Raw genomic sequence first — 25904 nt, forward strand, 5'->3', positions numbered from 1 at the left:
GAGTAAACCGAATAAAATTATTTATTCAGGATTTGTGAATTCGGTGTTACAGGTCTAGTGACAGGTTTATACACATTTAATACTGTCTTAAGTGGACGGAGTCAACGCTGCGAACCGGAAGGTTGCGTTCTTGTCACGTGACAGGAAATATTTCCAGGCAACATGGCGGACGAAGAACAACAAGAAGAAGGGATGACTCAAAAGGATATCGATGGTGAGAGAGTTCACCAACCTTGAGCAGTTTGTGGTCTTGAAATTGGTTTTGATAAGCTGTGCACGTCATGTAAATGATATATTTTTGCTGAATGAATTACAGAGAAGTAATTGCAGAGGATAACTTGCTCACCAAATGCTAGCTAGCTAAAACGGTAGCAACGTAGCTGCCAAATGGAGAGCTTTCATAATAATGTAGTAAATGTTCGATTTAGTAAAGCTATGACTTTTAGAAAATTGAAGTTATGTCTGTACACGTATGCTTTACTAGATTTTAACCGAGACCAAATTAATGAGCAGACCCCTGGTATTATTTACCACGGGAATTTAACGCGAGTTCATTTGCGGAGTAAAGCCCCCTTTGTTTAGGGCACAGCTCCTGGTGAACTCTCTGACCTGCTCTAGCACACGTCACTTCAACTATTATATTAATTAACAGCCCTCCTTGTAGTTAGTGTGTGTGTGTGTGTGTGTGTGTGAGAGAGAGAGCAGGGAAAACACTCAAATGTGCCTGACTCCAGTGCCCGACCCCAGGGGTACTCCAGGACCAGGATTGGGAACTTGTAGTCTAGAAAACTCTTTTTTTTCTTTTTTAACCACTTGTGTACTTTGGCTGTGAAACAAAACATTATAGCCTTCAGTTTATTAGGTACACCTTCAGGTGTACATGGTGTCTGAACAGTCAGGAGCCAATTGGAATACATTGAGCAAAAATCCATAAAAATATGATGTGGCGACTGAGAAAATGTGTAGCGCACACATTATAAATAAAATGTAGTATCAATAGTTATACTTGTATTGGTTCCTGAGTTTCCGGACCCTCTGCATTTTATGTTTACATTTATGGCATTTGGCGGCCGCCCTTATCCAGCTCGACTGACACTTATCTCACACTCTGTATATAAACTCACTGGTCCTTCAATCAGGCACACCACAGGTTCCCAACCTTGGTCCTGGAGAACCGCCAATCCTGGAGTGTACCTTATTCAATGAGTTCTTCATTAATTAAATAAATTACAGCCCGTTTAGTGTTGTGAAGTGAGTGTGTTTGAGCAGGGAAAACACTAAAATGTGCCGGGATTGGGAACCTCGATGTGACATCAACAATATAGGTCACTTTGTAAGTGTGTAATTACTGATTGTAGTCTATTTGTTGCTCTTTCACATGAGTGACATGGTTGTGTTTTATGCAGATGCGCATGCTTTAAATGGAGCAGTGCATCTGGTATTTATATAGCTTTGTGTCACAGGTGTGATGAGAATCCAACCTCACACGGTGTATGTGAAACGTGTCGAAATGCTGCACTCACCTAAAGCTCATAACTTGATCTTTCCATTCTGAGTTGGAGAATCCAAAGAGTACACCTCCTCAGCTTGGATACTAGGAATTAGGATAGTCAGGAAGGCATCCTCAAACCCCAAGTTAAACATATGATGTCAAATCAACATGACTTGCTGCCATCGCTTCACTACAGGAAATGAGTTTATAGTAGTGTTTACTTTAGATCATTCAACATAGACATGTTATTTGGTTAAATCTATAATACTGTCCATACATTATATGGCTAAAATTTTGTGCACACCTGACCTTCGCACTCATATGTGCTATTTTAACATCCCATTACAGATTTAGTCCCCCTTTACTGTCATAATAACCTCTACTCTTCCAGGATGGCCTTCCACTAGATTTTGAAGCATGGCTGTGGGCATTTGTGTTCATTCAACCACAAGAGTGTTAGTGAGGTCAGGCACTGATGATGAGAGGAGGCCTGGGGTGCCGTCGATGTTTCAGTTCATCCCAAAAGTGTTCAGTTGGGTTGAGGTCAGTTGTCTTCATGGAGCTCGCTTTGTGCACAGGGGTATTTCAATTCAATTTCAATTCAATTTTATTTGTATAGTGCTTTTTACAATAGACATTGTCTCAAAGCAGCTTTACAGAAATATCAACACGGTATACAGATATTAAAGGTGCAAATTTATCCCAACTGAGCAAGCCACTGAGTGGCGACGGTGGCAAGGAAAAACTCCCTAAGATGTTTTAAGAGGAAGAAACCTTGAGAGGAACCAGACTCAGAAAGGAACCCATCCTCATCTGGGTAACAACCGATAATGTGAAAAAGTTCATTATTGACTTCTGTATGGCCATAGAAGCAGCTGTAGTCCCAGCAGTCTGGAATTGGAGTAGATTAGAGCTCCATCCAGAGGCAGGATATCCGAAACGGATCAGGCAGGTCCGGAGATCAGAAAGGATCAGGATCTCTAGTATCTCCATAAAATCGTATGTGGCTCGGCAGAAGGAGAAAGGAGAGAAAAGATTATTAGGACTGGGAATTAGCATAATAGAGAGACTAGTCAGGGTAGGCGTGAGTAACTTAAACACTGACTTAAACACTGAGACTGTGTCTGAGTCCCGAGCACTAATTGGAAGATTGTTCCATAACAGTGGGGCTCTATAAGCGAAAGCTCTTCCCCCTGCTGTAGCCTTCACTATTCTAGGTACCGTCAAATAGCCTGCATCTTTTGATGTAAGTAGGCGTGGCGGATCATAGGAAACCAAAAGGTCGATTATATACCGTGGTGCGAGAACGTTTAGTGCTTTATAAGTTCTTAAAAGTATTTTATAATCAATGCGAGATTTAACTGGGAGCCAATGCAGTGTGGATAAGATTGGGGTGAGGTGGTCGTATCTTCTGGTTCTAGTTAGGACTCTAGCAGCTGCATTCTGGACTAACTGGAGTTTGTTTATGTTCCTACTGGAACATCCAGACAGTAAGGCATTACAGTAATCTAATCTAGAGGTGACGAATGCATGAACTAGTATTTCTGCATCATGTAGTGACAGTATATTTCTTATCTTAGAAATATTTCTGAGATGAAATAAGGCTATTCTAGTTATATTATCTACATGAGCATCAAATGATAGGCTGGAGTCAATAATCACTCCAAGGTCTTTTACTGCTGTACATGATGAAACAGAAAGTCCATCCAGAGTAACCATGTGATCAGAAAGCTCATTTCTAGCTACACGTGGTCCTAATACAAGTATTTCTGTTTTATCAGAATTAAGTAAAAGGAAGTTAGCTAACATCCAACGTCTAATGTCCTTTACACAATCCTCAACTTTACTAAGCTGCTGTCTGTCCTCTGGCTTCGCTGAAACATACAACTGTGTACCATCAGCATAACAGTGGAAGCTAATTCCATGTTTACGAATAATATGACCCAGAGGTAGCATATACAAAGTAAAAAGCAGTGGGCCTAAAACAGAACCCTGTGGAACTCCAAAGGTAACCTCGGTATGCGCGGAGAAGTCTCCATTTACGTCTACGAATTGATAACGATCGGGCAGGTAAGACCGATAAGACCGGTATTGTCATGCTGGAAAACGTTTAGGCCTCTTAGTTCCAGTGAAGGGAAACTGAAATACTTCAACATACAAAGATGTCCAATACAAACATCCACCATGCTTGGAAATGATATAATTCCAAGCCCAGACTTTCCACTTTCAACACATGGTGGATTACACACATGGTGTACCAATTGGGTAAGGGCTTTGGGTTAGGGCTTTGGACTGCTGATCGGAAGGTTGAGAGATTCAACTCTAGCACCACGATGCTGCCACACTCGGCTCCTTGAGCATGGTTCATAACTGCTCATCTGTATCCTGTCATAATTCAACAACTATTTAGAACTCCTCCATTAGAGTAGTAGCCTCAATACAAAGTTTTGAGCTGTAGATAGTCACTCAGCTTGCTTTCTCTTCCTTTTTAGTTTCTCCATCTCGTGTTGGCTATGAACTCTATTAATACCTGTTTAAATCAGAGCCAGCAGACTTGATGTAACTTGAACTGTCACACTCTTCCTATGTCCATTCTGTTTACCATTAGACTACACAATGTATTCGACCATATTTGTTTCATTTAGCATTGAAACTTGATTTGAAAGCAAAGTTTACTTTCAGTTTTTCTTCTCCTTTCTTTTTTTCACCTCCCAACTTTTTCTGTCACTCTGCCATCCAGCCATAAAGAACTACTCCAGTACTACATGGAGTCTTGAGAAAGCTGAAGAAGTTTCCCAAACTGAACCATGCAGTAAATTTGAGCTAATCACTTGCACTAATGTAGAATGCACTTTGACTCTTAATTACAGTGAATGATGGTATCTGATTAATTAAAATCATTTTGCTGATGTTAATGTAATAGTCAGTATATTGAGTTTGTGATGTATTTGATAGCCTATTACACTTTGTCTTCCACTTTCCTTTTTGGATAGGTACTGGTTTTTCTTGCTTGCCACTTTAAACTGCTTGAGATCTTAAATAATCTCTGAATGCATGTGAAATTCTAGGCAGCGAGCTATAACACTGTTGGGTCAAGAACAGTTTGCTAAAAAGAAACACAAAAACCTGTGGTCAGAAATACCACCAACACTGCTGTGTGTAATACACTCATACCAGTGTCGGTGTCATGCCGAGAGTCATCCACCACCCGAATAATATCAGTGGATTTACTGTGGTCCCTTTCCATTGACGGACGGGTGGGGTGGAGGTGGGTGGGTGGGGGGGGGTGTTATATTGTTCATAGCAACAGATGGGCTGCAGTCAGTAACTGTGTACATACCAAGTAATCTTTAGTCATTGTAACCTTTGTGTTCTGACAGGTTTGAATTGTCTTGCATATGATGAAGCTATTATTGCACAACAAGACAGGATTCAGCAAGAGGTAATACCTGTTCTCTGAGTAATATCTGTTTTATTCAACATAGTATTGTGTAAAATGTTTGGTTTGACTCAAAGCAGCAAGTGGACATTGTTTTTTTTTCAGCAACAGGGACAAATTATTGTTGAGATTAAGATTTCCTAATTTTTCTGCAAATTTACGGAGCCCTGCACATGACATGCGCCAATAAAAAAAAACAATATATCATGGCCATGTTTTACTAATTTGTTCCTTCGTTTTAGGTAAAATGAGGGAACGAATAAATAAAGGATTTTGCGATCGGGGAAATGAAATATATTCGGAGGAGCTTGCAATTTTTTGAAATTACCACAGATTTTCTGCAGAGTCGGGCCAAGACCAGTGTTTGGGGAGCTACTTTGAAACTGTCGCTTTTCAAGCTACATGCTACTCATAGTTTGAAGTAGTTAAGCTACAGTGAAGCTACCCTTTAAAAAAAATAAGTAGTTAGCTACACTACAAATTACTGACAAAAAGTAGCTAACTACATTGAAACGGGCAACATTTTTAGTATGTCATGACTGTGAGTCAGCTTATGTGTATAATTTTGCATAAAGAAATTAAACACAATTTAAAGATTATGAATTTATGGAGTCTTGTTTTATTTATAGACTATCCAAAAATACAGTTAATACTGAAACTGTATATGGCACTGAAAGTGAGAGATTAAAGCAAGACAGTGTCCGTCAAAGTCAAGCTCAAAGGGAGATACTGTGAAAGTGAGATTTTAAATAATGTGTAATTATTAGGGCTGTCGGGCGATTAAAAAAAAAGTACTAATTCATTGCGATTAATCTTTGTTCTTCTTCTTAGGACTTTTAATAATTGATATTTAAATGTAAAATCACAGAATTAAGGTAGAATAAAAACTTGGAACACAGATTCTCTTCTGTGAGAAACAGATTTCCATAAAACCACCAGGGCCCACAAAATTGACTGTCAGCTTGAAAGGCATATTTCTTATGCACTAGCAGAAATAATAACAAAATCCAGACCTATATGTTAAACTGCCAGTTGAATTTGAATTTGAATTTTTAGAAGGCAGTCATTTCTTATATGCACTAATATAAATGGAAATTAACAACAACAAATGTATTCCAATTTCAAGTATTTTAAACTACTAAATGAGCCAAACCATTAGTTACCTTCTCACTTACAGGTTTCGTTATTCACCCACGAGCACTGCACTCCTGTAATATACATTGGCGAGGCCCCCATAAATATAAATACGGTAGGGTGTTTTGCTTTGAGGTGATGTGTATAAAGGTGCATTACTTCTGTGGTAATTAATTTATTATGGTATTATCATTTTCCCGCCCAATACATCACGTAACAAACCCCTGTTGGTCGTTTTACATGTCCATCAGATGGTCTCTTCCTATCCATATGAGGCTCTTAATTCCTGTGAAGCAAGCAGGCACTGCAGATATGCAATGAAGAGGACCATTGTAATTGGACAAAAGACGTAGCGATTGGTCGCGCTACATCGCTACTCATTTGAGAAAGTAACTCGTTACTGGAAAAGCTTTTAGTTAACTACTCCCCAACACTGGCCAAGACGCATCATGTGACGTCATCACAACAAGCATTCAGTCAAAGCTGTCTTTGATTCACGTGCGTCGAGCATGAGTACAACTAAAAAGGTCTCATTTGCCATTTTGCCAATTCAAGTAGTTTACCTGCAAAAAATCACAAAAAACTCTGCAAGTTGCATCGCAAATTTTTGAAAAAAGCCACAGCAAAATTGAGCAATTTTAGCTGCATCAATCACAAAAAAAAACAACCTCACAACATCCTGTATGAACTGCTTCATAAGTTGTTTGAACGAATTCTTAATTAGTGGCCACGATATGTTGTTGTTGTTTTTTCCCCCTCATTTCATGTACATGGCTGGTGAAGTATATTTTTGGTTTCGTAAATCTGAGGTGCCAAAGTATGTTATAGGCAGAAAGCCCCAGTTTTGGCCAACACCTGCTTTTTCATCTATTTTGTGTAATTGCCAGAATTCAGCCACAGCAATGTCTGATGGGTTTTACCAGGCCACCATATATAGGCCTATTTTAAATAAAGGTGCCACAATAATATGTACATAATACATTAGTGGTTGTGATACATCCACATGAGACATCTTGTGACTTCTAATGTGAACACATGGTGTAAGTCTGGGTGAATATCTGCCTGATGTGCTGCTAACCTGGTTATTGCTTAATTCCAGATTGCCACCAACATTCCACTCGTATCAGAACAACAGGATCTAGCTATACTTAAGAAAGAATATGCTGAAGATGACACAATTTACCAGCAAAAAATAAGGGTAAGATGTTATACACATGTTTGTACCGTTGCACTAGGGTTTTTTTTTATGCTGTAGTAAATTATGCTGCTGTATCAGCAAAGACATTTGAAAATGCTGCTAAAAGTTTAATATTGATCAGTAATTCAGCAATCCTCTTTAAAAGTAAAAAAAAATCTAGTTTTCATTCTCCTAACCAAATAATAATACTTCTACCCCATAACAGGATTATATGTTGTTTAATACCTTCCTGTTTGAAACCGTGAAGCTGCAACCGATGTGTGAATTTATGATAACCTTTGCTCCCCGGTGTAAACCTACTTGTCTGTTATATCAACAGGATTTACAAAAGAAGTACTCGTTCATACGGAAGACACGGCCCGACGGAAACTGCTTCTACAGAGCCTTCGGTTTTGCGTACTTAGAGTCATTGCTAGATGATAGTAAAGAACTACACAGGTGATTTGTCACTCACACTAGTAATCTCGCTGATAGACTGTACGTCTGTATGCAGACATTATGCTATTAGCTACACGTATTAAAATGGAAAATATTTGCACTTGCAGGTTCAAAGCCATTGCTGCCAAGAGCAAACAGGACCTCGTGAGCCAAGGTTTCACAGAGTTCACCATCGAAGATTTTCACAACACGGTACGTGAATCAGTCTGATAAGTAGATGGGATAAATATGACCTAGAGCATGGATCACTTATCGAGCACACTGCAGTGAGTTTCCTGGCTTCAGTGAGTATCACACTTTGTTAGTCTACTGTTATAATTGGAGCAGAGTTATATGGGCCATTCTACAGAATTGGTGCAAACTGCTATCCCACAACCAAAAAACACATTTTAAAAGCATTTAAGTATTCAAACCTTAGATGTTTACTAAGGTCCTTCTATTATCTATTCAAACCCACAATAATATTTAAAATATCAGTAAGCTTAATGTATATATAAACTCATCATTTATTGGGTACTTTCAGTTGGGAGGTGGCTGTCCCAAACCCTAACCCCTAAATTTCAGCTTATGAAAATGATATTGAATTAATTTTTGCATTTTATTCCGTTGTTATTTTTAAAAATATCTTTTTGATTTTTATTGAAAAAGTAAAGTTAATTTTTAAAATTTATTTTACATTTTCTTGGTAAATCATGAAACGTATTTTCATGTCAGTACCGAAACAGTGTATGTTTTATTCCATTGGCTGAGACTGATTTTTAACCACACCCCTACATTTTTGATCAGGAAATATTCCTGTGTCCCTCTCTCTCATAGCTACAATGAATTACATAACTGTACTAAAATTTTGTTTATTTCCCCCGAATAAAGGATTAAGTGTTCCCTTTTGTCACTACCAAAACAATGAGGTCACAACCGAAACTTCACTGCATGTTTCGGTCGTGACTGTTTTGATAGTGACAATTTTAGATGCTGTTGAGCCTAGCTCAATGATTCTGAACAGTTGTACGCACACAAAAACTAAATTTTATGGAATAACACCCAAAAAAGTTTGCTTAATTGTAGAAAAAAAATGTGTTTGGTAGTGATTTTCCTTAAAGTTACACACAGATTTTCAGACTTTTGAACATATTTACCTCAAAATGATGGGACTTATCTACTCACTATGTAGCTATGAGAGAGAGGGACACAGGAATACTTCCTGATCATAAATGTAGGGGTGTGGTCAAAATCAGTCTCTGCCAATGGACTAAAACATCTGACATAAAAATGCAGGACACATTTTTTTTTTTTTACATAAAGTTTCATGTTTTACAAAGAAAAAATAAAATAATAATTTTTTAAAACTATATAAACAATCAAAAAATATATTTTTAAAAACAACAATGTAATAAAATGCAAAAATTATTTCAATTTCATTTTTATTAGTTGAAATTTAGTGGTTAGGATTCGGGACAGTCACCTCCCAGTTGAAAGTACCCAATATATGATGAGTTTATGTATATTAAGCTTACTGATATTTTAAATATTATTGTGGGTTTCAGTAGATAATAGAAGGATCCTAGTAAAAACCTAAGATTTGAATACTTAAATGCTTTTTAAATGTGTTTTTTTTTTTTTTGGTTGTGACAGCAGTTTGCACCAAAATTGCACCAAAGAATTTTTTTTTTTTAGATATAACTTACAGTATTATTTGGGGAAATAGTTACTTTCTTTCTTTCTTTCGTATTTAAGTACTAAACCATGACTATTCTACCTCAGCTTATTTTAGAACACGTAAAGTGAAGCATGGTGCATCACACAGCTGTCAGCCTTCATACTTTATGTGTATGTTTGTGTCCACCAGAGGGCGTAATGTGAAAAGAGAGAATGAAAATCTCACATGTACTGCAGAAAGAAAAATTGAAGCAGCTATGTAGTGGATGAGAGATGCTGGGAATCACTACTGCTGATGTCTGGGCTCTAAATCACAGATATCATGCTGTTGGGTATTAAATCTGCCTAGATAACTGCTCTAAATAATTATACTGTGTCATGTAGCCTATAACCAAGTAAGCACTTACATTCAGATGCGTTGCACATGGTGCATAGTTACTACTTTGAGATTTGGATTATATGTACACTCACCACCTCCAAGAGTGGAGTCTCGAAGGAAAACCATTGCCTGATCTTTTTCCCTTCATGAACTGTTTAGTTCTAGTGAGCCTGTGCTCACTGTAGCCTCAAGTTCCTGTCAGGAGTGAAACCCGCTGTGGTCTTCTGGTGATGTAGCTCCTCTGGCTCAAGCTTTAGCATGTTGAGCTTTTCTTCTCAGCTGTCTAGGTCTTTAATATGCGTATTTATGGACCTCAATAAATAAACTCTAGGTTTATTTTACTTTTGCACCTTGGAATTTGACACTTGTAATTTGTAGATTGGGTGCATATCACTGAGTGCTGATGTTCTCAGAGCATGTTCATACCCTGTTTGTAGAGACCACACATGGCAGCTTGTTTTAGATCCTGGGTCAATTCCTGCTACTCTGAGGAAATCATTTGGAATATGATACCGTCTCATGCGGAAAGTGTTTTTTTCCCCCTCCCTTGCTGCTTCCAGTTCATGGACCTGATAGAGGTGTGCGATAAGCAGCCGTCCTTGGCAGAGCTGCTCAACTCCTTCAACGAGCAGAGCGTGTCCGACTACCTGGTGGTGTATCTGCGCCTCGTGACTTCGGGCTACCTGCAGAGAGAGGATGAGTTCTTCCAGTACTTTATAGAGGGCGGACGCACCGTGCGAGAATTCTGCCAGCAGGTGAATGAGCTAACATTTCATCATCTCCCTGCAGAATAGTCGAATGAAAGATGGTCTGTTTTTTATTTAGAATTATTAAATGCTTTGGGACTGGAATATCTGAGTTCCTGTTGAATACAGATCGATTCTGATCAGTCAGAAGGTGTTGATTAATTTTCTATAACAGCAGCTTTGACGGTAGCTCCAGCAGCATAATTTATATTAATGCCCTCGTTCTATTATGTTATTGTTTCTAAAGTAACAACTTGTGGCAGACATGACATAGGTACATTTAGATCGAGACTTTTGCATTATGGAAGGAGTCTCCAGTGTCAGTGCTTTGTAACAGTAACTGTGTATAGCTGCTCTAACATACGTGCTAACAAGAATAAGAACCTTACACAAGATTGTAATAAATTGTATAAATAGATCAAATGTACAATATGCCGTTCTTTAATAAATGAATAATTATTAGCGTCGGGGAAATTGCTGTGTTATAAGAGGGACAAAACGTTTCCAGATGTGCTGTAATTGGAAAATAAGTTTTGCTGTGCTAAGATCATCATATCACCCCATGGTTAATTGTTTCCCTATAACAGCATAGCTGTTATGTTTTATTCTTTACATAATAAAAGCCAGTTATTTTCTGAAATGCAGATCACGGAGCACTATTTTACTAGAGAAAAGTGAAGAGGGTCGTGTATCTTTGGGGGCATTGTAGATGATTCTGTATACTTTTGTCATGCAGAACCACCATGTCAAGAATTATATTTTTCAATATTAAAATTTCAGTTTTCCAACCAGGTTTCAAACCACCATTCTTAATTTGAATCAGTAATCTCGACAAGTATGTTTGTTTAGGTCAGATTTTGAATTCTGTACTACAGTGTGCAGCTAATTGTTACTGCTATTGTAACTGCTTACTGTGTACGTGTATGTGTGTGTGTGTGTGTGTGTGTGTGTATATATATATATATATATATATATATATATATATATATATAATTATATAATTATGTTGTGCTGGTCATATTGACCAGTGAATAACAATGTGTTAAAAGGGGGTTTGTTTTGTTTATTTCCATAAATATAGTTTATGTCAAATGCGACATCTGTTACTATCTTGAGAAGGCCACATTGGGATTACAATCAAAGTGTTTTCCTTTCTGTTGACCAGGAGGTGGAGCCCATGTCCAAAGAAAGCGACCACATCCACATCATTGCTCTAGCGCAGGCCCTGAGCGTGTGTATCCTGGTGGAGTACATGGACCGAGGGGAGGGAGGCACAGTCAACCACCACGTCTTCCCTGAGGATGGACAACCCAAAGTCTTCCTCCTGTACAGGCCGGGTCACTACGACATACTGTACAAATAGCTGCTCAGGAGCAGTTCCCAACATCCCTGCGGGGTATCGTTCGAGTCGACTTCAAAGCTGTGAAACATGAATTTTAGGAGTCCAACACTCAATATCACCGTCTTTTTCTCAGCGCCCCAAAGACAGTCAGATTTCTGAGACTTCAGACACTGGACATTGTACAGCTCCCTTTTTTGTAAAACTCCAAACCCCTACTCTTCTTCACATATCCCATGCTTATCGCTGGAATATTTTTTCTTGGTTTAACCTCTGTGTTTTATTATACAGCTTGTGTTCTTCGTGTTTGAGTGTGAGAATAAACATTTTGCAATAGACATCATGATTTTCGCATCATTCTGGTCATTTTATTTGAATGAGCATTAAAATGACAGCAGATTCACTGAGTTAAGGAAATGAATGAAATCACATGTACAATACGCCAGATCGCTTACAGGAGAGCAGTGAAGAAGTTTGCTGCTTTGCCATCTTTCCGCTCCACCAGGTTTTTGGAGGAACAGAAGTCTGGAGGAATGAAGACCGTGGGATCCTCTATGCCAATGACCATGTCGAAGAAGCTGAAGAGAGAAATGTGAGTGGAGTCATGCGTATACTACAAATATATTAGAGCCAGAGTTTTTATAGATATAAATATTTTATGATTACCATCATAGATTGAACATAATGTCCCATTAATCTGTGTATAATATGGACAAAAATAAAATGTTGTTATATTAAGGTATCTTGGTCAATATTGGTGCTCTAGTGGTAGAATGGGTGAAATACAACATTAATCTCCTTAATTCCAGCACCAACTCCACAGTGTTTTATGCTTTATCCTAGAGTAACATAAATATTTTAGTCTTCTCCCCACTCCCAGCATGCCCACTTTAACTCAGGGAGGTGCAGGACAGCTGGTACAACAGGACCAGGGTTGGGAACCTGTGTGCTATGTGATACAAATACAGATTGCTTTTGCATGCATGTACAAGGGGAATGCCACTGATTCTGTGTCCAAATTCATCCCGTTCACTAATAATACATTTCTCCAGCATGGAAAAAAATAGCGTATATAAATATATTCTAGTTTTACTGCAATTTTTGTACAGTTTTGTTTAAAGCATGGCATGTATTTTGCCCACAGCTAAAGGATGTGGTTGTGCCGGGCAGTTATAAGATTCCTGACGTGTTTTTTGTCCCGAACAGAAGGAGATGGAGTGGAGTGACTGACAGACAAATGACTGGTGCACCTGTCATATATTAATTTGTAATATATTGTGATATTATTAATACACTAAACCGTTAATTAAATCCAATTTGAACTGACCTAAAGCCATAATTGTAGCTTAGCAATTAAGGCTTCTGTAATAACAGCATTCCGAATACCAATATTGCAATAATGATTCCAAGATTATATATTACAATTTTCTATAGACATTTAATCAGATTTAAATGAAGCCCCGTGGCTCCATTTTCCATAACTATTTCATATAGTGTTGATATACTGATAAGATAAATAGAAAGTAAATAGGTGCAGCAATAGTCAACTTTTTAACCCTGATCCTCACAGTTTATTTGGATTACTCAGTCTGGAGGTGAGGTGGTGTATCTCCACACCCCCTCCTCAGGGCAACAAGCCAGCTCATGCATTTGGCCTAATTCCATCAAGCAATCATCATGCTTTTCATTAGCACAACCAGATCTAATTCAGAAGAGCCACAACTAATAAATGGTTAATGGTCCTTTGGAAACATACACAAGAAATGTCCATTTATTTTCTCCATTGTACATAAAGAATTTTGTCCTGTTAACATGCTGGAGCTGGAAGTAATAGGAACATTTATACCTTTTCCCATAGCCCTAAATATAGTGAATCAGCAAAGACATTTGTGTCTAAGTCTTCATATACACACTTTAAGCTTTATGGGAATTATATTACCTCCTGCATAACATACAGCTTTATGGTACAATTTCACCATCAAAGCTTTGGCAGTGAGGCTGAGGCAGAATGTTGTCAAATATCAGGATGATACCAAAATTCAAAAAACTGTCTGGGGAAAAAATATTATTGTCCAAGATGACAGTACAGCGTTCAGCTATTGAATTTTGTATTTATATGATTTTGGGTGAGATCGATTTAAGAAATTGTTTACTGTACTACTTTAGTACATTTTTTTTTTTTTTACACTCTTTTAATCTTTTAATAAAGTTGTGTGTAAATGTTTTCACAGGCCAAACTGAGCAAAAAAACATCTGCCAAATTTCCAAAAGTTTAAATTACCATTTACTTTTAAATTACCAAGTGCATTAACAGCATTTTATTTACATTTAGCAACACCCGCAAAACTCTATAAAAGGGAAAGCTCAGATAGCTGAAAATGACAAAAGGTCAACTAAATGATAGATAGATAGATAGATAGAACGCCCCTTAAGAATGGTGTGCGCTAAATCTTCTAGTAATGCAAGTCAGGCATTAGAGCACATCGGCTATCATAGATACACATTAACTCTTCCTCCTTTTATAGTGCGCCATTAATTTGGTCCTAATTGAATGGCTATTCTTACTAGTCTTCATTTATGGATTGGTTTTTCTTTAGTCTTTAATGTGAAATGACCATGTTTTGCAAAAATATTTCATTAGATTCATGTGCATATTTGAAATAAATCTGATTTAAACTTGTGAACGGAATCTGTATATAAATTTGAAGTAACTCATCACCAGTTGATTGGAAGCTGATCAATCAAGGTTTACATTAGGGAGTCTCCTTATAGGTAAAGTTACATAAACTCAGGAGCTCTCATAAGATATGGACACTTTTCTAAATCAGATGTTCTTGAACACTACATTTCTTGTGTAAACACTCCTGCAACTTATTTATTCATAGGAATGAATAAATTCATTTGTATAGAGCTCAAGATGGAAACCTGTCACATTTGTGAGACTGTACTGGCTGTATGTTCCCCAGAGCGCTCAAGTTTTACTGCTTGGCTTTTTTATCCCAGTTCTATAGCAGTAAACCAGATGGTATATGTGAATCTTTGTGTGTACAAATGTGCAAAAAGTGCCAGTGTTTTGTGCAGCATTTTCATACGGCTGTTTTAAAATCCCAACCTTGACAGAAAATGACCCACACCATTGACGTGATACATGCTGACGATGGGAATGCAGCCGAACTCCGTAAAGGTAAGGGAGTAGTTTGCTGAAAAAGAGGTACGGAAAACAGAATAAATCTGGTGTTGATCAGTGAGTCCTGAATGACTGTTATGTTCAGTATAAAGGTTTATAATTTACCGTTTGTCTTAGCATCTGATCCCACCCAGTTGTTGACCAGCAGGCCCTGTGCGGGAGCAGACAGGCTTCCCAGGACAACCTGAGCCCTGTGCCGGGCATCAAGGGGAATCGCAATGGGAGCGAAGGTAGCATCGAGAGAAGCCTTAATACAGCTTTTGTTGTGGTAACTGATGTCAAAATAAACCTTCTGAAATGAGTACAACATGAGAGAATGAGTGTAGGAGTTGCCATTGCTTAGAAAATCTCAAACATCTCTGATTCATTTTTAAAGCTGAATCAGAAAATTTACTTCATAATAGGCAGGAGCAGCTCGTGACCACAGACTTTTCACAGTCGAGTCTATCACACTTGACTCAAGCTCACTGTCCACTTTAATAGGAATACCCAAGGCATCTGAGGCTATCAGGGGCTTTTCAGACTCACTGAAACTGGATAGTTGAAGACTGGAAAAATTCCAGGTGAGTTTTTTAATATTTTAAACTTTCCAGTTTGGTGCTCAGATTCTTGTTCTTGGCTGGCAGGAGTGGAACCTGATGTGGTCTTCTACTGTTTTAGCCCATCCACCTCAAGCTTCTAAGTTTTGTGCATGCTGAGATGCTTTTCTACTCACCACAGCTGTAAAGAGTGATTACATGAGTTACTATATCCTACCTGGAAGCTTGAACCAATCTGGCCATTTTTCTCTGACATCTCTTATCAACAGGGCATTTCCACCCACAGAACTGTCACTCACTAGATGTTTTTTTTGTTTTGTTTTGTTTTTTTGTTTTTCACACCACACTGTATAAAGTCTAGACACTGCTGTGTATGAAAATCCCATGAGATCAGCAGTTTCTGCAATACACAAAATAGCCCATCTGGATCCAACAACCATACCATGGTTAAAGTCACAGAGATCACACTTTTTCCTTGTTCTGATGTTTGATGTGAACATTAACTGAAACTCTTGACCTTATCCATTTTGATTTGATCAATTATATGCTGCTGTCACATGATTGGCTGATCGGATGACTGCATAAATGAACAGGAGTACAGGTTTTCCTATCAAAGTGAAGAATACGTGTATGCTATAGGTTACTATCTAGTGATTTTTTTTAGAGTATCCCCACAACAGACAACAACATAAGAGTCAACAACATACAGTCATCGAGCGTATGGTCTAGCAGCTTGTTTTGAGTAGTTTTTGTCCAAGTTTGTTCAATACAGCAGGAGAGCTTGCCAGGTTTCAGCAAAATCTAAGAACATCAAATTAAGATCTATAATAACACTGGTAGTTAATACTTAAAATTTTTTTTTTTTTTACTTCTCTGAAAAGTAGAAGTCGATCTACAAACACGTCATGCTCGCCTTCCTTCCCAACTGCAACAACACGAATCCTCTCCTCCAAAGCATCATAGTAGAACTGTTCATACACCATTGTCTTCCCCTCAGGAAAGTCCTGTAAAAGACATGATGTTAAGGACAGAGCTTCTCACCCGGAGATGACAATGAGAATTAACATGTAATGCCTCTCATGCAGAAATTCATACACATTAGATCCACTTACTACAGCTAACTTTCCTTGGAGGTACGGTGGTGACTCTGTGGGAAGGGAAGAGGAACAAAAAAGGTTGGTGGAATAGTATTTAAGACATCTCTCTTTAAAAAAGCTCAGCCAAAAGCAATTAAATAATATAGATAAAAAGGAAAAAGTGGTAACATCAGTGATGAATTTTTAGCCTTTAAAGTATGTATAATTACCATAAACTTCCCTGAACTTGAAAAAGGACAGAATGACTTCCATTATTCGTGTGATTTAAATAAATAAGTTTCCTATTAGTTTTGCAAAACAGAGAGATGTTTCAATTCCTGGTTCTAACACTCATATGTAGTGGAGAGAAATAAAATAAAAAAGCTGGACTTCTTCCTTTAAGGTGTAGTAAGAAATCCCCCAATCAATATTATAACAAAGGCATCGTCAGCTGGTAGACCAGTACGGTATAGTAACAACCTGTTTGTAGTTCAATCACATGACACATCTGTAGCATTTTACAGCCAATCACGTGCATGTATGTCAGTTATTTAGCTGAAGGCAGCTCATCGAGAAAGGATGGGGTTTTTTTTTTCCACTTATGTTCATAGATTTTTAAAATGTATTTAACCTGTCTGGTATGCTTTGCAAACTGATCATGAAAACAGAATGTTTAAAGATGAATGGAAAGAGAGACTGTGACGATAGTTAAAAATAGTAATGTAAAGCGCCACTAGAAAACAAAACAATCACTTCAAATTGTCTAATTTATAGCCATAAACTAATTATTAATTATTTATTATCTTATTATTAATATTATTATTATTATTATTATAACTATTATTAATTATTAAAGGGTAACTATCGTTGACGTTCGGTCATGTTAGTCACCCAACCGGACCTTTTCAAGCAAGGAATTTTTCATTTGTAAGCATGGACATGTTTGAAAATGATTGGTTCTGGCTATCAGTCATACGCTATAGATCCGGATTGAGACCGGGATTTAAAAAAATAAATTGACTTTTGTTGTAGTCAAGTGTAGAAATCCCAAAGTCAATATAAGACTAGTCAACATTTTGACTATCACATAGATACAGTAAATGCATCTTAAAACTAAAGGTCAAACTGGACAGCAATCATTCGGATTAAAAGCAAGACGGAAGCGTCATTATGTTGGACTTACTGCAGTGGTGAGGTTTCTGAGCGAGGGCACTGAGCAGCGCACTCATGGTGATTGTAAGCACTAAAGCAGCCTGCATGTTTCCAAGACGATTCTGGCAAACTGAACACACAATAGCACAATTACACGACGACAAGGGTTTTATACTGTACTGCTCAGCTCCAACCCCAGAATTCTCCACATTTTCCTTCTCACCTAGCCTGGATTACAACCACAAATCTGATTTCGTATAGCTGATTATTAACTTAGTTAAACTGACTTTGCACAGAGGTGCTAGAAGTACCCAAGAGTAAAAGTGCAATAAATACTCTAGCAAGAGTTGACCCTTATGGAAAAATCAAATGCATTTCACATGTTTTTCACTTATGATTATGTGAGTAATATGTGATCACATGAATTTCACCATGTTATGCCCTGATAGTGAACATGTGATTATATGTGAATTACACGTTGAAAAGTAATATTCGTTTGAGAAAATATGAAAAATGAAACCAAATGTCCTACATGTGAAACATTAAGATTAAAATTAAATGAATAGTGTGAGAAATCACATCTAAAAAATAAAAACATGTGACCTAGATTGGAAAAATTTATGTTTGAAAATGAAATTAATCATGTAAAAAAAATGAAAGTCACGTGAACTTCACATTATGTTAAAATGGTTTTATTTTTCATGTGTAATTTCTCACACAAATCATTTTCAGAGGTTCATTTTTCACATCTATGATTTTACTCTCAGATGCCATAGATGTGAAAAATCAATTATGTGAGAAATTACATGTGAAAAATAAAACCATTTACGACACATAAAGTGAAGTTCATGTGACTTTTCTGTAACAGGATGTACTTCTTTATATTCTTCTCTCAAGCTAAAGTAGAAAGGTTTAAACTATTACACTTACTTAAAAAAAATGGAAGTTCAAGAAAGATTCAAAAAGAAAAAAAAACACCTGCCTCAAATCACACACATCATTACTGATGGCAGATTATTCATTCTTTCACCAATGAACCTAAGAACATGTAAGTTATCTAAAGCTAAATAACAACAACTTTATTCCTAATCTCTCAGGTGTAAGCTAGCATTATAATATCTCTGACAATACAATTTAGCTGAATGCTAATAGCTAGCTGTCAATAAAAACTGCCATGATACTGTAAATACAAAGTGTGTGTAGCAGCAGATAGATTAGCATGATGGATATTAAGCCTTATTCTTGCGGTCACATGATAAAGACTAGACTTGCCAGCAATTTTAGACTCATTGATGCTAAAAGGTCGATTTCTGAGTTTACAAATATATGTTTATAGAGAAATGCAGTGATGTAGCATTTGAGTAGAAAGTAGATTTTTTTTAAAAAAAAATATGTACTGAGTAAAAGTGAAAGTGCTAGGTGAAAGAGCAGTTATTTAAAAACAAGATTTAAGCAGGGTATCATAGCATTGTGTTGCTTCCCACCTCTTGGCCTGTATGAATTCGGATGACTGGTGAATGCATACAGCTCACTGGACATAAAAAGATACTAAAATAACTCAGAGGCAACTTTTCAAAATAATTTCTATCAGAATGAAATCTTGTTGTTTACTTCATGTTGAAGCATGTCACATCTTTTTATAGTTTTTCATTTGTTTGTTGTTGTCTCATATCTCTGTGCCCCTCATGGTGCATCTTACTGGCAAGTGCGTGCAAGGAATTACAGATGGCACCAGATAAAGTCTGAAATGGAATGACAGATCCAGACTCACATGACCATGAGTAATGTTGGTTTATTCATCTGCAGGGTCAATGTTCAGCTGCAAGTGCTGGTCATATGACTGTTTACAACTATGAACCTTTGGCATATAATTCATTCCAGCTTTTTATTTATTTATTTATTTATTCATTCATTCCATACACTTGCTTTTGATGGTGGTACAAAGACAAATACAGCAGAGAACTATGAAGATACTAATGTTTATTTCACTGTCATGAGCCACGCACCCTAAACAAAAGGAAGTAGTAATTTTAAAAAGGAAAGTAGAATGAATTCATTAACCCAGGACACATACACTAGTCAAGTTACGACTTACATTCTATGGGTGTAAAGCAGTGCCTGTAACTGTGTAATGTTCCAAATATCTGTATCTGTATTTATGCTGTGTTTCATTTAAGAAGTCATTTTTTAATTTATGTAATTTTTGACCATTCATTCTGAATAATATATTTGTGCTCAGTTAGATCGATATTACATACACTAAAGGGCAAAAAGTATGTATACACCTGACCATTACACCCATATGTGGTTCTTCCCCAAATTGGTGCCAGAAATTTTGAAGCACAGAGCTGTCTAGAATGTCTTGTATGCTTTAGCGTTACAATTTCCCTTCACTGGAACTGAGGCCCAAACCTGTTAGAGCATGACAATGCCTCTGTCCACAAAGCGAGCTCCATGAATACATGGTTTGCCAGGGTTGGAGTGGAAGTACTCAAATGACCTGCACAGAGCCCTGACCTCAACCCCACTGAAGACCTTTGGGGTGAACTGAAACCCAGACTGCACCCCAGACCTCCTCGCCTAACGTCACTACCTGACTGCACTAATGCTCTTGTGGTTGAACACAAATCCCTACAAGCATGCTTCAAAATCTAGTGGAAGCCTTCCCCGAAGAGTGGAGGTTATTATATTATATGCTCTACTTGTTTTCTACTTTCCAACTTCTCCCATACCACTCCATTGCTACGCTCCCTCCACTGACTTCCTGTAGCTGCTCGTATCAGAATTAAAACACTGATGCTTGCCTACAAAGCCAAAAATGGACCGGCACCCACTTACCTCAAATCACTTATCACACCCCGCATTGCACCATGCTTCCTCTGATCTTCTAGCACTGCTCGAATGGTCCCACCATCTCTCAGGGTACAAGGAAGCCATGCATCAAGACTCTTCTCTGTTCTGGCACCTACTGTAGGTGGTGAAATGAACTTCTCCTAGATGTCCAAACAGCTGAGTCACTGGCAGTCTTCAAACGACGTCTAAAGACCTACCTCTTCCTATAGTATTTTAATGAGCACTTTTCATAAAAAAAAAAAATTATTGTCTGTGTGTTTTTCTTACTATATTACCTCCCAACAGAGTTTTAAGACAAATGGTATTCTTAGTCCTTGACCTAGTGAACCAGTATTGGGATATATTTATTGATAGAGACTTCAAAGCACTTAATATATAATAATATATATAAATGAGATAAATGTAAGTCCCTCTGGATAAGGGCGTCTGCCAAATACCATAAATGTGAATATAACAGCAAAGAAGGGACTATGTTTGGAATGGGAAGTTCAACAACACATATGAGCCAAACTTTTGACAATATAGTGTACCTTTCGTATTAATTTCACTATGGTAACTTAATCACTTACAGAATACTTACAGAATAATATGCTTTAGGATGAATAACTGAGTGCTAAGCTGACAGTTTAATAGGTTAAATGATTTAAATACCTTTATTGTATTAAAATTGTAACAAAAGGATCAGGATCTGCATGGACGCTAGTGCATATGGATTTATTTAGGTAGCACAGGCATAGTGGAGTTTAAGTTATACATCCCTCTGAGGAACACAGCAGGGAGAACCGAGTTTCAACATGTGCAAAACATTCTTGAGGTATTACAGAGGTATATGTAGGTCAAGTGCCTACTCTTATTTACACCTCTCACATGCCTCAAATGCCATCAGTACAGGTTCTTTCTTTGTTTACAATTAAACCTCTGTCATAAAAGTCATTACTATTATACGAGTTGAATCATCATAATGCTGTTTAGATGTAGTCAAGGTTTAGCACAAGCAGCTGTTTTGTTGTAGGGTTCATTTTGACGTGTGCTGTTTGCATGAAAAAACACACTCTTTTCATTATATGACAATGCAATCTCATAGATGCAACCCCAGAATTCTTGGCACCAAATTCATGAACAAATGACTGTAGAAAATAAAGATCACACAGAACGATGTACAGTTCCAATAACAAAAATCCTGCTAGTCCAAACACTTTCTCGCATGAATGTCTCTAGTTATATGTCCTCGCACCTGTGTCCTATTAGCACCTGCAAACATGAATTGTTTAAATAAACCAAAGCCAGAGGCTTGTGCCTACCATGTGCTTGTGGTTGAGTCATTCCAAGCAATCTAACATTAGTTCTTGTTATGTTGGGGACTCTAGTGATGAAGACTGGCCATCGGGAGATTTGGGGAGAAATCCCAAAGGTCTGGCCTGTTTTGTGACTGATTTTGACCTGTGTGGGCCTTTTTTTGTTTGTTTGTTGTTGTTGTTGTTGTTGTTTTTTAAATCCCACTCCCACCCACTGCTGAAGGAATTCTGTCAATCCTGCCCACTCCTAAAGTTCATAACTGCCTACAGTATCCATCCATCCGTCTTCTGTACCGCTTATCCTACACAGGGTCATGGGGAGCCTGGAGCCTATCCAAGGGAACTTGGGGCACAAGACACCCTGGACAGGGTCCATCACAGGGCACAATTGCACACACTAACACACGAGGGACAATTTAGAGATGCCAATCAGCATACGACTTATGTCTTTGGACTGGGGGAGGAAACCGGAGTACCCGGAAGAAACCCCCAAAGCACGGGGAGAACATGCAAACTCCATGCACACAGGCAGAGGTGGGAATTGAGCCCCCAGATGTGCAAGGCAAGAGTGCTAACCACTAAGCCACGTTGCACCCCCTGCTTGCAGTATTTTCCAATAAACTCAGTTGGTTCTGTTTCCAAAAATATTAATTAGTAAAACCCTTATCAGGAAAAGCATTTCAGGATAAAGCAGTTATTGACGATTGAAGGCTATAAGCACCCCCCGCATGTAAAAAGCTCCCACGTTATTCATTGTGGACTTACTTTATCCCGCAAGGCTTATATCTGACTGCCCGCTCTTGTGACATTTTCTTATTGGGTTCCATAGGTTCCCAGCTCTAATGCACACCGATATTCAGGATATTCTAGCCCAAAATCTGGTTGCCTCTAGTAGGAGGTTAAAGGCTGGTTAGTAGTGAAACAAGATCACTGCTCAAAACATATATCCAAGTCAACCAGGTTAGACTGAAGATTCCTGAAAAGATTCTTTTCTAACTCACACTCCTTTCATCAGTGCCTGCTGCTGTTATGTAGCATTACTCTCTGAGTACCATGCCAATGAGTGCGTGTAATGCAATAGTGCTGCATAATGTTCCAAAATCAATACCATTTCAATAATGGGTTTACAAACAGGCCCACATGGACCAATGCCTTACTCTATTACCTTTTCACAGACCCTCATAAATATTATTGCGGATGTTGATTAGAGAGAAATAGCCTGACTGTCAATGAATATGTGAATGTACTTGTTTTTCCTGTCAGTAGTGTTTGTAAAATGACATCAATCTGCCATTTTCTGCTCATTATTTTAATCTTGTTGGTATTGAATGTGCCAAATATGTCAGGTTGAGACAGTTTGGGGGAAGACTGAGGATCTTTAGGGGAAATATGGCATATTTTAAAACAATTTTTTCCTGCAGTTGGTGTTTGGGAGTGGTACTTCATCGACACGATTGTTAGCCTTTCTGAAATGCAATATCAGTCACCCCAGTGCAGTATACCATGATTTATTCTACATTTAGGTATTTCACATGCTAACAAGACATAATAGATAGGGTTTATCCAGAAGGAGTGAGCCATGTTGAGATGATGACCTCCGGCTATAGCATGATTGATGGACACACAACCTCAATGGGGACACAAAACCTGTTGGATCTGCTTGCTGCATTTCACACACCCTCTATACCGTACTCCCGCAGAGCCTCTGACACATTCCTGCCATGAAGCAGGCATAAATAATTTAAGGATATATTTCTGAAGTACACTATATAATGCAAGACAATGCAGGCATGTCTAGAGATGGCTGGTGAGGACAGTGAGGTAGTGATAATGCCAGCTATCAATCCATACAGCATGCATGAGTAGCATGTACTTAGGCATGCCTTTGATGTTTACCATCCATGCACTCTCCATGTTATCGTAAAACATCTGGAGTAGAATGACCCAGCAGCAATTATCTTTTATTTTCATTCATTGGACGTTTTATAGACTTGGATTTACTTTATCTGCTGGTCATATATCAAGGTATTTGTGACAGCCAGGAGAGCAGGCTTGCCTTTCAATCACGGAGACTTAAGATGAATGTTTGTGTACAGGAGAAGGTTGAGTGTTGGGCGTGTAATTAGTGGGCTTGCTTGTGCCAGGTGGGAGAGGAGTGTTTCCAAAAGCCCTGAAGTGTCCAACTGTGGGAGCAGAGATTTTCTCAGGGTGACACCTGGCTCACAGCCTTGTGGGGTCCATGGAAAATAGAGACATGCTGCGCAAGAGCAATTTTTGCAGAATGCATTTCTGCACCAAATAAGAGATAGTATATCAAGTGTGAGGGTGTTTGTCACAGTTACAAAAACTTTAGTCGATATGTCTTGTTGCAAAGTCCAGTTATTTTGTAATGTTTGCAAATGATCTTTCTGCCTACTGCATTCCTGGGATCCCTGATTCTTTATTTGGCACATCAGAGCAACATGCATGGTCATGCATGCACTATGCAAAAGTTCTTGTGGCCTCACATCCCTGCGTTTTCCCACTCATGATTTTCTTCCTTCTACATTTACATTTCCTGTTATACGTCCATTGTTTTTCATTTAGCCATGATAGGTGGACAGATAGCATCTAGTTGACAGTAATTTGTCACTCTTCTTTGCATCTCACTCATGGAAATATTGACTCACCTGGCTGCCTGCTGTAGCTGTTATAAGGTTTGGGAGGTCTTTGGAATTTCTTTATGAAAGGTTTATAAAATGTCTTCTTTGTCAGGTATGAGACAAAGTGCTAGATGCAAGTTTGGTGTGTTTATAGAAAATCACAAGGCAGACAAGGGAAAATCCAAAATCATAAGACAAAGTCATACTAAGTGTCAGACTACACTAGACTAAGTGCTCTACGACTCATTCACATGGGTTTTTCCATGTTGGTCCCCAATACTTTGGGTCTGCCACTTCACATGTTTTAGTTGTTGATGTGTGCTCCCCCTCTTCTGTTTGCTTTGATGGAACCAGTCATCACTGGTGGAAGCAATGATAGTAGCTGTGTTCTATGGGAACAGAGGTGACTGGTAGTCAAGCACACACTGAAAGGTGATCAGTTTGGTGTCTGAATGTTGTGAAGGGTTCTAGTGTACACAGCTCATGGCAGACAATGAGAGCTGATTGTTAGTGCAGAATATGCAGAGTAAATGGTTATTTCCTGATTGGTACTCTCAACATGGCCATTAGTTTTAGGGGTGGTATCCTGATATAAAGTTCACCAAACACTCAAATTCTCCATAATACAGCTCCTCAATTGGCATGTGAACAGAGGCCCCTGACTTGAAAGTATATCCTCTGGAAGTCTGAAATACATAAACGTGTAACTGAACAACTCACTAGTCTCGCAGGTGGTAGGCAGGGCTTGCAAGAGAAGCTTTCTTCCTGACAAGAGCTGTCCACCACGCAGGGTTCTTGGCTTTCACATAGACTGAATATAACTGTATTAATGTATATATGTCTGTTGATCGATTCTGAATTGTTAAAGTAGGATGTTTAATAGCCAGGATGACTAGTGCATCCTCATAGTTGTTGACTGATACAATTCACCCTTTGGTGAAAGGTGTCCCCCTGCTGTCTGAGACATACCAACATCTAACACTGAATCTCTCAGCCTGTCTGCTTCACAGCAAAATGCTTTGTTCTGTACCCAGTATAACCTCTTGCCTTTGGACCAGTTGGCAGAGATAAACCAGATGTGAACCTAACACTCTGTTCTCTGATGGCCAGCATAGCATTGTAAATAAACTACATCCCATAAAGTGATATGTTGCAGATCTTTGCTGCAATGTTCCCAGGGAATCTCCATAGCAAGAAATCTGCAATCATGGAACTCCACTAGTACTTGACTTGGAGCAATTAATATGTTTTGTGAACCCCTGGGTGTCTGGTTGCCGGGGAAGGATGTGGCCAATATTATAAATTTACCAAGAAGCTGAGGTTTTGGTCACAGGGCACT

The 25904-nt window shown here is 38.3% G+C and overlaps 2 protein-coding genes across 2 annotated transcripts; one reads left to right on the forward strand and one right to left on the reverse strand.

Annotated features, from left to right (window-relative positions):
- The first annotated feature begins 23 nt into the window (after window positions 1–23).
- On the forward strand, window positions 24–12157 carry otub1a (OTU deubiquitinase, ubiquitin aldehyde binding 1a). Its single transcript, XM_053648442.1, has 7 exons — window positions 24–214; window positions 4873–4934; window positions 7165–7263; window positions 7583–7701; window positions 7809–7893; window positions 10297–10491; window positions 11648–12157. Exons 1-7 carry the CDS (start codon window positions 163–165, stop codon window positions 11843–11845), a joined length of 810 nt encoding a protein of 269 aa, XP_053504417.1. The 5' UTR covers window positions 24–162; the 3' UTR covers window positions 11846–12157.
- A 13-nt stretch (window positions 12158–12170) lies between these two features.
- On the reverse strand, window positions 12171–17981 carry epdl2 (ependymin-like 2). Its single transcript, XM_053648443.1, has 6 exons — window positions 17807–17981; window positions 16660–16694; window positions 16417–16551; window positions 15114–15300; window positions 14934–15021; window positions 12171–12399 (listed from the first exon to the last, which is right to left on the reverse strand). Exons 1-6 carry the CDS (start codon window positions 17880–17882, stop codon window positions 12273–12275), a joined length of 648 nt encoding a protein of 215 aa, XP_053504418.1. The 5' UTR covers window positions 17883–17981; the 3' UTR covers window positions 12171–12272.
- Between the last annotated feature and the right edge of the window lie 7923 nt (window positions 17982–25904).

The sequence above is a fragment of the Ictalurus furcatus genome, chromosome 18 (genome assembly GCF_023375685.1).
Source record: "Ictalurus furcatus strain D&B chromosome 18, Billie_1.0, whole genome shotgun sequence".
NCBI lineage: Eukaryota > Metazoa > Chordata > Actinopteri > Siluriformes > Ictaluridae > Ictalurus > Ictalurus furcatus.

What these genes read in the sequence shown, in the direction of transcription:
- epdl2 (XM_053648443.1), bottom strand. Translation starts at nt 17,882, where the DNA reads ATGCAGGCTGCTTTAGTGCTTACAATCACCATGAGTGCGCTGCTCAGT. An exon ending in TCAGAAACCTCACCACTGCA is followed by an intron (nt 16,695 to 17,806) that starts GTAAGTCCAACA and finishes CCCTTCCCACAG; the next exon opens with AGTCACCACCGTACCTCCAA. An exon ending in GTGGGTCATTTTCTGTCAAG is followed by an intron (nt 12,400 to 14,933) that starts GTTGGGATTTTA and finishes TTCTCTCTTCAG; the next exon opens with CTTCTTCGACATGGTCATTG.
- otub1a (XM_053648442.1), top strand. Translation starts at nt 163, where the DNA reads ATGGCGGACGAAGAACAACAAGAAGAAGGGATGACTCAAAAGGATATC. An exon ending in AAGACAGGATTCAGCAAGAG is followed by an intron (nt 4,935 to 7,164) that starts GTAATACCTGTT and finishes GCTTAATTCCAG; the next exon opens with ATTGCCACCAACATTCCACT. An exon ending in GATAGTAAAGAACTACACAG is followed by an intron (nt 7,702 to 7,808) that starts GTGATTTGTCAC and finishes TTGCACTTGCAG; the next exon opens with GTTCAAAGCCATTGCTGCCA.